The sequence below is a fragment of the Dysidea avara genome, chromosome 4, assembly GCF_963678975.1.
Source record: "Dysidea avara chromosome 4, odDysAvar1.4, whole genome shotgun sequence".
Taxonomy (NCBI): domain Eukaryota; kingdom Metazoa; phylum Porifera; class Demospongiae; order Dictyoceratida; family Dysideidae; genus Dysidea; species Dysidea avara.
The window spans coordinates 19184009-19195785 of NC_089275.1; the positions used below are offsets into that span (position 1 = coordinate 19184009).

At 35.7% G+C, this 11777-nt stretch overlaps 2 protein-coding genes across 3 annotated transcripts; both read left to right on the top strand.

Moving 5' to 3' along the window:
* Positions 1-5332, top strand: LOC136254054 (uncharacterized). Of its 2 annotated transcripts, XM_066046712.1 has the most exons (3): positions 1-301; positions 345-1061; positions 4079-5332. In XM_066046712.1, exons 2-3 carry the CDS (start codon positions 396-398, stop codon positions 5087-5089), a joined length of 1677 nt encoding a protein of 558 aa, XP_065902784.1. In that variant the 5' UTR covers positions 1-301; positions 345-395; the 3' UTR covers positions 5090-5332. The 2 variants fall into 2 exon arrangements, with proteins under 2 accessions (XP_065902784.1, XP_065902783.1); XM_066046711.1 differs by having other exon boundaries at positions 1-1061.
* Positions 5333-7902: 2570 nt separating this feature from the next.
* On the top strand, positions 7903-9258 carry LOC136253638 (involucrin-like). Its single transcript, XM_066046302.1, has one exon. It carries the CDS (start codon positions 7903-7905, stop codon positions 9256-9258), a length of 1356 nt encoding a protein of 451 aa, XP_065902374.1.
* The last annotated feature ends 2519 nt before the right edge of the window (positions 9259-11777 follow it).

Consider the following 11777-nt stretch of genomic DNA (forward strand, 5'->3'; position numbering starts at 1 on the left):
CCGTAAAATAGAATAAGACCCTTTGTGGTGGCATAGATAATTGTATGTACAGACTACTATACATCTGTGATAGTGGTAGATGTGAGATGATCAACGCTGATGATTTAACAAGTACAAGTCTAGTTTTGCAGCAAGTAACGGAGATCTATGATAAAGAATTAGGATGTGGAACTTACGGTAGAGTTTATGCAGTCAACTACCTTGGTAAAATCTGTGCAGCCAAAGAAATCCAGTTGAAAATTTACTCGAGCCCTGTCGATAAAGTAGGACAAGTGAAGATCAAAGAGTCAGTTTTGAAGACGTGTGTCCTATACAGTGAATTACGTCATCCTAACGTCATTCAGTTCCTAGGTGTGTATTACCCCATTCGTTCAGCTGTCGTATCTCTGCCAGCAATGGTGATGGAGATGATGTCCTATAACTTAACTTCCTTTGTGAATAATCATCAAGATATTCCTGTCCATATCAAGTATTCTATTGTGCATGATGTATCCCTTGGACTTCGTTATCTTCATAATTATGATCCTCCCATTGTCCACCAGAACTTGTTTCCTAACAATATCTTATTAACAGGTTGTTTTGTGGCCAAGATCAGTGACATTGCTCTGGCTAATGGAATACTAGATGAGTACTTGCCTTATTCGTCTTCAGATTATACTATTGACTTCATAGCACCTGAAGTGTTTTCTGGAGATCCGATTTCTACACCAATGGATGTGTTTTCATTTGCTGGAATAATTCTCTATGTATTTAGCCAGAAGTGGCCTAGAGTCTCGATTCAAAAGAAATTTAATTGCCATGCAGTGACCCTGTCTGAAGCCGAAAAACGTCTAGAGCACCTGGAAAAAATGGAGACAGAATTCACAATGGTGAAGCCACTGGTGGTGGAGTGTCTTAACGATGATCCTGCTGCAAGACCAACTATGGAAATTGTTTCTGAAAGAATTCAGAGAGACAAGAATAAATGTGCAACACAAACACCATATGATGGCACCACATTTAACATACCATTGAAACAAACACGAAATGTTGCAAGGTTGCAGCAAAATCTAATAATTAAGGTAGGTATCACTATGCATTGTTTAAATTGCATGCATGTGTAATGTGACTAAATACAATAGACCACTTTGACATGGCAATGAATCACACTACATTTCTCGGGAGAAAAGTATTGCAACTCATTGCCATAGCCAAGGCAAACATTCATGTGAAATACTTTCACAAATCTTGTAACTTTTGTGAATTTCATTTAGCTACCTGTTTCAGTAAACATTATTAACATAGCTTTTGCAATTTTAAAAATTCACATATTAAACTCTTTCCTATTTATTGTAACTAGCTAGTCCTATATGCTTTCTAATTAATTGTTGTACTTGTTTTTTCCTGCAACTTGTTTTGATAGAATGAGGCTTTTGAGAAAGAAAACTTTGCGATGTAGGAAAACACTACTACAGTTTTACTAAAGGCCATCTTAATGTCCTCAATCCTTGGTGTCCAATGATTTTCACCTAGTACATGCATTGAAACAATTTTCACCTATTGCACGTATTGAAACGATTTTCACCTATTGTACAGTGAAAAAAATCAAACCTGTATTATTATAGTATTATCTGTAATTATGCTTGTCTGAAGGCATCAGGCAGGCAGTATAGTCAGTCGGTAGAAAATTCTGTTTACTGCAAACATTTATCATAAGCCTTTTTGCAGCCACTGCGAAGACACCTTTGGGCTTGATTCTATATGCATAACCAATACCGTCAGAGCACCATGAAGGTATTTTGAAGCTGGTTTCCGGTCAATATTTTTTGTGAGAAAGTGCAAATCTCCATTCAGTTTCCCTAATAGTGTTGTTTTGGTACTACAAAATCATTTTGGTTTAGTTCTAGTACCCTTAGTGTACAGGGGTTTTAGTTAGTATTAGTTTTAGCAAGAGTTCGGAATATATATATTTAAGAGAGTATCCAACACTGTATTGCCCCTTCAAAATGCACTGCGTAATAATGTTATGCAATAGTCATCATCACCAAAGCTGTTAACTTGCTTCAAGAGCTATAAGGGCCTTGAAGTGCTTGCAGGTCTTTGCTTTGGTATATCAATGCCTATCAACAAGTCTTTCATGGCGAAGTCATGTGTTGGAGTTTACTGAAATTATACTAAAATATTCGGATATGTTGCACAATTACAGTGGATCCTCACTAATCCGAACTCCAGTAATCCGAACGCTCGATAATCCGAACAGTGCAAATGACTGTTCTATTAGAGTATTTTGCAACAAGTGTATGTTCTATTAGAGTAATTGAACTAGGTTCTGTATTATAATCAATGGGTTCACTAATCCAAACAAATTCACTAATCTGAACAAAGTTTTGTCAATTTGAGAACAGAGCTGTTCGGATTAGTGAGGATCCACTGTATTATGCAGTGCATATTGAAGGGGCAATACAGGCGTTGGATACCCTCCTAAAGCTTTTGGTTTTAGTAGTTTTATTTTGTATTGTTGACAACTTACACATAAATAAGATTAATATTTTTTATGACTTCACTTGCACTTGCAGGCATAAGCAACTTCAATAAATTGTGAGAATTGGCAGTGATCTTTGCATTTTAGAATGTACTGTCAGGTTTGCTTTTGTCTGAAATCTTTTAATTTAGTACTAGTATTAGAACCAAAAGTTCAAGAAATTTTCCTTTAGCTAGTTTTAGTTTTTAACCAAAAATTCCATTGGTTTTTAGCTTTAGCACCATAACACCTTGTAATTTTGATTTAGTTTTAGTATGCTAGAATTAAAAATAATTTAAAGTACTTTTAGTTCTAGTACCTTAGAACCAAAACAACACTAATCCCTAATAATACTTGTGTATCATCTACTATATACAATGCATTTGCATCAATGGATATTGTGTTAAATTATTTTTGCAAGTCCAAGAATGTCATGAAATCTTTTCAGTAGCTGAAAGCTAAATAAAATCTTTTACATGTGTAAGCGTGAAGACATGTACAATTACTATTGTTACAGCCAAGAATTGATTAAATGAAATGAACTTCGTAAGCTCTAGCTATATACTCTGTACTCTCATAAAACCAGCAGTATAGCCAGACCTTAAGGGATGGGTGGGCACTCTCACCAGCACATTTCATCCCATGTAACTAACTAGTACAAAATGCTAGTCCATCCTTAGTGGACTGACTCTACATACATTTAGTGTTTTTCAAAAGTGCATAAATGTATGTAGCTAGCTAATAATTATACTAGCTATACGCTGCTGTTCTTGCAGTTTATTTCACTAGTCTAATGCTACTGCCTGAATGATATAGAAGCTAGAAATGAAAAATAACTTATTACGCCTCCTTGTCTTGTTCTCTTTTAACTAACCCTTTATACTCCAACCTTACTCTTGGGATAATTTTATGGCTTAATTCAGCCACCAATTGCAATTTTTTGCCTCCAACTAACTTTACTCGCATCAGAGAATTTAATTTTCGTCTATCACTAATCCTGCCAACAAAAGAACCCATGCTGTTACTCATCATAGATGTAAAAGTACCTCCTCCCTCATGTTCTTCTTCCCCACCTAAAATTAGGTTTACATGATATTGTGCATTGAATAGAAAGCACTCAGATCACATGATGTAACTATTGAATTTATCTCAATGTCAGCTACTGATTTACAACAAAAATGCAAGATATGCGCTACTTGTCTCTTGTTCATAATAGCATAAGCGAATGGGCTCCACTGTCCTAAGTAAATTTGGGTAGGCATGTGCCCACCCAGGCCCACCCTTGGCTACGCCACTGCATAACAGTAGAAAAATAAAAATTATCATAAAATTAATTATAATACTGAGCAAAATAAAATGGAGAGAAATACATGGAAAATAAAGAAAAACTGGAAAGAAAAATAGGTGAAAAAAGCACAATAGACATGCAATTATAAGACTTCAAAATAATGCATTCTGTTTAGTACAGAACAGAGAGTTTGTTGAATAAAAGCTTGAAACTGCATGTATCTGTAATTTCCTGTATACACATGCACAGTGTGACTAAGTAGTTAGTAATATGTATGACTGTATTGTTAGGATGCACCACCACTAATTCCATCATTGCTTAGTGGTGCATACACTCTTAAGTGGACAAGATTAGCTGATCTTCCTGTTCCCATGAATTTTGCAAATGTTGCTGCTAAAGATGATAAAATCTTTGTAACTGCTTCTAGTTCTTTTGACAATACTTTTCACCACTTGTACGTCTATGATGTAAATAAAGATGACTGGCACACACTACCACCATCAGGCCACTGGGATGGTATTCCTCACATCATTGGTGATAAGTTAGCCATTATTGGCGGATATCTTTCATCTACAAATAAAGTAACAAATGAAGTGTCAACTTTCAATGAAGACAACCAAACCTGGATATCTTGTTATCCTGATATGCTCTTAGCTAGGAGACAACCTGGAGTGGTTAGTTACTTGGAGCATGTTATTGTTCTTGGTGGAAAAAAAGATGAAACATACATAACACGAGATGATATTGAAATACTTAACTGGCGAGAAAACATTCAATGGAAAAGGGTATTACTGAAATTACCAGTACCAATGTGGGGTTTTACTCCTTCTACTTGTGATGATCAGCTCATCATTGTTGGACATCATGACGAAGTTCATCGCTACAATGTGCCGTTTATGATATCGTTTACTGACATTATATCATCAGTCGACCATGAAGATACATCTGTAAATTTTGTATGGGTTAAGCTCACTCCAACTCACCCTTACTGGTCTATAACTGTACTACCTAATTCATCTCCACCGGTGATAGTTGGTGGGCGTGACAGAAGTGGTAAAGAATCAACAGATTGCATCAAAATGTATGACAGTTCTTATAACTCATGGAAGACAATAGCTACCTTACCATCACGCAGGGGAAGAGTTGCAGTAGCTACAATCAGCAACAATTCCATCATTGTTATTGGTGGCATTGCTCAAATGGGTGGCCAGGACACATCTAAAGCCTACAATCTGACTTTAGTAGAGCTGGGGCAAGCAGAACTTTCCAAGCTTAGAAAACCATCAATAATAGAATTTTAATGTCTTATACTAAAATTCTAAAGCTGCATAGCATATTAATTATTTTAAAATACTGTCATTGTTATTTCTACTGCTTACACTTTACTTGTCTGTTATCCTAGAAAATCCATGTGCATGTATAAATTAATGTGATGTTTTATTATGTAATGATTGTAGCCATGCATACTCTGTTAATGTTTCTATAAAATGCATCATAATTTGTAATCATGTGTATGTATGTATGTTGCATGTACACATAAAAATTATAAGCATAATTTAATTTATAGACATATTTTCATTTTCTTCATTCGTCTATCTCTCTAGAAAGAATACCACTACTTTGTTATTTTCCAAGAGAAAATTTTGAATCACTTTGATATGTTCCATATTATATTGATGTATAATTTCAATGAGAATATAATGGAAACATGCATCTATGTATACATATACAGCAGCTAGCTATATGCATTTTCACCACAAAAAAACAACTTTTAGTTGTTTTCCAAATCATTGGAAGTGCCCTTTGGCCCATCAGTGGCTTATGGCTTAGCTTTCCAATGATCTGGAAAGCTACTTATGTTGTTTGTAGTATTTAATTGTATAATCCATGAACACACCTTTGTTTTGATTATGCTATACCATAATTAGCCTAAATATTTTAAGGGGAAAATACTTTTAACATTCAACAATGTATAAAATTTTTGCAGATTTGCAAGCAACCCAATTGTAATGATATTTATCTTTTTGTTTATTAAAACTTCACAGCATGACAGCTGAAGGTCTACAGGACCACCAAGCCATAGGCTGTAGCCTGATGAACAATAAGTCCAAGAGTAAAATAATTTTTTTTTACTCTTGCTACTTGCTACTACTTATAGAGCTATACATATGTATGGTGTGTGTGTATGTGTTCATGAGCGGAGCTCGAGGTCTAAATATGCATTAAAGTTTCATCATTATTCTAATCTAAATTTCTCATTAGTTGACAATGGAAAGGCTCCTTCAGGAGGCCACAACTTGGCTTTGTTCCACATGAAACTTTCACAAGATATAGAACAGAAATTGGGAAAGATTATTTGGGCATCAGGCTGGTTTTATACTATAATATTATTATCAAGTCTACCAGTTGAGCACTGAAGGGTTTGCGCAGAAGGCAGAGCCTCAACGGGGAAACGGCTGTTTTGGATCAACTGGATTGTCACCAAACAACACTTCTATAAACTGGAAGAATGACAAGCTGTTTAGTACAGTTTGCAATTTGTCGATACAGTTAAATGTCGTGGGACTCTTCTATCATTCTTATAAAAGTGTCAAAATCCTGCCTTGTGCACACACATTTTTTTTTCTAAATATCAGCTATAACTCGCATCAAATTAATTTGAACTACTGTGAATATCTGTTGCACTACTCTCTTTAACTACCGTGACATCAGGTGGTACCACTCTATACACAGGTAGTAAACCCTTGGCTTCCCAAATGTCAAACAGTATGGTAGTACTGTTTAATAGGGTTCCTCCTTAAAATGATGGGCATGGCCCATGATGCTGCAATTTTAAACAATCATAGAAACATGATACATGAAGAAAATGACTTTAACTGAATAGTCTTGTGCATCGCCTTCGGCTTACTTAAATCCAGACATGAAAACAGCTGGATATTAAATTTTTTTCTTAATTGCCAAAAACCCTAATTTTGGTCTGTCTGCTAGCCTGCCTGCCTGTCTGCCTGCAAGGCTAGAGGCAAAAAAAAAACAGCACACGGCCACAATTTTGCAACACAATTACAAACTCACTGGTGGCATGTGCAAAAGAAGTGATATCTATACCAAAATAGCCAAGCTATAATAAAGGGTGTGCCCCCCAAAAAGACATGGTGAAATCCAAGGTGCTTGGTGACAAAGAAATGGTTGTGATAGTAGTAAGATACTCTCAAGAGTTTATAATAGTTTATATTATGAACTCCTGATAGTAGGTTAAGGCATTGCAAAAAGTTTAAATACAACAATATTGGTGAATTTAGTGCCATGGAGAAGGCAGCACAAGTCAACTTCACATGAATTGTCATAATTTTTACCATGATATATTATATAGCCTACCATCATGCACAGCTATCACCTTGGATTTCACCTTTTTCACCCTACTTTTCAGATGTGGGGGGTGCATCCTTTTTACAGCTTGTCTGATTTGGTGTAGATATGTGACCGGGCCTGCAAAAACAGGGCATGTGGGCACGAACTACACCCTGTCACACTACAAGTCATGTCTCATTACTGGATTATTTGCATTCTTCATAAAACCAACTAAATGATTACTAAGAGCTAAAAGATGCATTGCCATAGCATAATGGTATAAAAAGTAATGCAGCGAAGGAAGTTTGAAAAAAGTAGACAAAAATCATGTGCCCACATGCTCTATTTTGCAGGCCCAGTCACATATATAAATTTAGCAAAAAAAAACTATTTTCCGTATATGCAGCCTTTACTTCTTGATTATGAGTGATATTCTGTATTAAATGGCCAGAAATAGCTATGTAGTTTAAATTTGTAATCTGGTAGTGAAAAAAGATTGAAAGTTGTTATAATTCAGAAGTATCTTGACCTAGTATTTTTATCATAATACCACCATCTCTCACAAGTCCACAAGAAAATGTCTTACTATTTGTATATTATTTGCTGTCATTGGCTTGGTTCCGAATTACTGAAACTTTTAACTGGAGCACTTGTCTTTTCTCATCTTCCAGTGTGGGGCACTTCACTACATACTCAATCATTACAAAGACTCGTAATTAATATACAAAACAAATACATGGACACAAAACACATGTATACAAAACACATGGATACAAAACACATGGACACAAAACACATGGATACAAAACACATGGACACAAAACACATGGATACAAAACACATGGAAACAAAACACATGGACACAAAACACATGGACACAAAACACATGGACACAAAACACATGGATACAAAACACATGGGCACAAAACACATGGATACAAAACACATGGATACAAAACACATGGACACAAAACACATGTATACAAAACACATGGATACAAAACACATGGATACAAAACACATGGACACAAAACACATGGATACAAAACACATGGACACAAAACACATGGATACAAAACACATGTATACAAAACACATGGATACAAAACACATGGAAACAAAACACATGGGCACAAAACACATGGATACAAAACACATGGATACAAAACACATGGATACAAAACACATGGACACAAAACAAATGGATACAAAACACATGGACACAATACACATGGATACAAAACACATGGACACAATACACATGGATACAAAACACATGGACACAAAACACATGGACACAAAACACATGGACACAATACACATGGACACAATACACATGGACACAAAACACATGGACACAAAACACATGGACACAAAACACATGGACACAAAACACATGGACACAAAACACATGGACACAAAACACATGGACACAAAACACATGGACACAAAACACATGGACACAAAACACATGGACACAAAACACATGGACACAAAACACATGGACACAAAACACATGGACACAAAACACATGGACACAAAACACATGGACACAAAACACATGGACACAAAACACATGGACACAAAACACATGGACACAAAACACATGGACACAATACACATGGACACAAAACACATGGACACAAAACACATGGACACAAAACACATGGACACAAAACACATGGACACAAAACACATGGACACAAAACACATGGACACAAAACACATGGACACAAAACACATGGACACAAAACACATGGACACAAAACACATGGACACAAAACACATGGACACAAAACACATGGACACAAAACACATGGACACAAAACACATGGACACAAAACACATGGACACAAAACACATGGACACAAAACACATGGACACAAAACACATGGACACAAAACACATGGACACAAAACACATGGACACAAAACACATGGACACAAAACACATGGATACAAATGCAACAACTTATAGTCCGGCAGACAGCAGGATGAAGTTTGCAAAATGGTCTATAGTTTATTTTAATGCACTTTTGGATTGTCCTGTATACCTAAAACAATATTCCACCTGCTGGACAGATGTCAGCCTTGGGCATTTCGCCATAGCAAACAAAGTTTAATTAGCTGCATAGCAACCATACAAATTTCACAAAATAGCTTCTGTGGGTTTCAGTTTTACCCAAAATTGTTTGATAACTTGACCATTTAACAAAGCTGAGGTATTACAATTAATGTCAGAAAAAAAACTGAATAATTAAATAGTCCCATAAATCCCTGAAAGCATCATTATGCATACCGTAGTTATGTATTTTTCAATAACTATCACAGGGCCTGCAGGCGTAAACTACACCCTGTCACACAACAGGAATTATCTCAATTGCTTAATACCTGCTTAAATTGTCAAAGCTATAGCACATTGGTACATAAAGTTATGGGAGATTAAATTTTGGCAAATTTTATATGCTCACATGCCCTATATTCACAGGCCCAGTCACATTTGCTCTCTTACCTTTCTTTAGTTTGCTTATTTAAAAAATGTTTGTTTAATGGTTACCATTACTTTTAGACTTGAGAGAATAAACACAGTTTTCTGGTAGGAAATTTAATTCTGGCCTTTTCCTGTTGAATGCTTCTAAATCATTATGATAGAATCAATTATCTCGATGACAATATGGTTTGTCTCTTTTTGGCTTTGCTGGTGTGGAAAAGCTTAGTTAATACATGCTTTCTCCAGCTAAAGTCCATGAAGTGCAAACAATGTATCAGGTGCAGTATTACAAAATGTTCAAAATCTAACCATAACATTGGTGCTATAGATAGAATTTGAGTTTTATACATAAAGAAGTTAATGTACGTGTATGTAGATCATCAAATGTATAAGCTCAAAAACTAGTACTTGTCATATACTTGCAGAGTATGTCACAAAGCACTCACTATACAGTGAATAGCATATGTGTGTTCTTCATCTATGCTTATTAACTGCCTGGTATTTAGATTCTTCACACCTGTTCCACTATCATCTAGCTAACTTAGCTTATTTTCAAGAAATAATGGAATTAGTTATGCCTTATTTGGGGCATCATATGTGGTTATCCATGCAGTACAGCAGCTGCCTCTTGTACCCCCTATATACTCTGAAATGTGGACACCGTTATTTGTCTAAGGTCCCATTTGTATTAAACACACATACAATTAAACCTCTGAGATCAGGCAACTTTCCAATACAAACAGTACAGTGGGGTCTCAGAATAGTATTGTGAGAGCCTCTACATTTTCCAATAAGAACAGTATAGTGAAGTCTTAAGGTGTACAGAATAGTGCCGTGAGAGCCTCTAGCTTATTAAAATTTTTATATACATAGGGCACACACACACATGTATGTATGACTGTGTGCTACCTCTTAATCAACATTTTTGTGTGTACAGTAAATAGATCATGACATGCCCTTTGTACTGAAGTTATGCCTGTTCTCAATCACTTCTGTCTGTACCTTTTGTTATTTTCACTGAAATGGCTATTAAATCAAATTCTTTACGGTATGTTATTCTCTTACACCTGTATGCTGCTCCTCTTTTGGTAACCTTACAATTTGGCATGCAAGAAATTTCAATGATATAAAAGTGGTCAATGTACCAGCCATTTTGTGACCAAATTTGCAAGAAAGGTCTTCCACATACCAAATTTTACCATTGCAATGATTCATAACTTAATTTAGATTTGAAATAAGTTATTGATTGAAATTTTGTCAGCTGTGAGCCATAACATAGAGCATTGGAAGAAGAAAAACTTCAGAAACAAAGTTATTCATACAATTATGTGTGGGAGACACAAATCCAGCCTTTAAGAGCATCCATTGCATTATATTGCATAAACCATAAACAAAACTAGACTTAAAAGTCTTTCCTGCTGCCACTTATTTGCTCCACTAACAATTTCTTCTATTGGCATTTATCAACAACATATATATTGGGGTCAGCAATAGCCTGCCATAGTATGTGTGTGGCGCACAGTATATTCAGTATGCAGCACAAATTTGGTTTTACAAATAATTCATAATAGTGCATGCTGAATGTACACATGTATATTGCGTATATGTACGTATACAGCCAGTGTTCTATGAATTACAGTGGTAGGCAGGGACAGTGCTCGGTTACAACAAATCCATAACAGTCAAGCTGTACAAAAGGTGTAGTGGTGCTACAACTGTGCTGAAATTTTGATCATTGGAGCAATTTCTTGGTGATTTACTTCACAGTTTGGCTATTCTGTTCCGCAGTTTGGCTATTTTGGCATGGATCCTATCATTTACTACTTTACATGTGCTCTATTCAAGGCAGAAAGTCAAGTTGATGTTGAAAACAAAGCTTAGAGAATTTACTTATATCTAAAACCATTTAGTTAATGAGATTACATTAATTTAACTAGTATAAATTTACTTAATCGCTCAACATAAAAGTAATAGTGAACTTGTTCATTCCAGTTACCTCTGCCAGGCCTGCCTTATTAAGGAGGTGGTTGCATTAAACATGTTAAGGTCACTGTGTACACAAATAACAATTAGGAGACTGTTACAATGGTCAGTTTAAATCAGGTGGCCTTATTATACAGTGATCCAGTTGGACAGGTTTCATTGTATAGT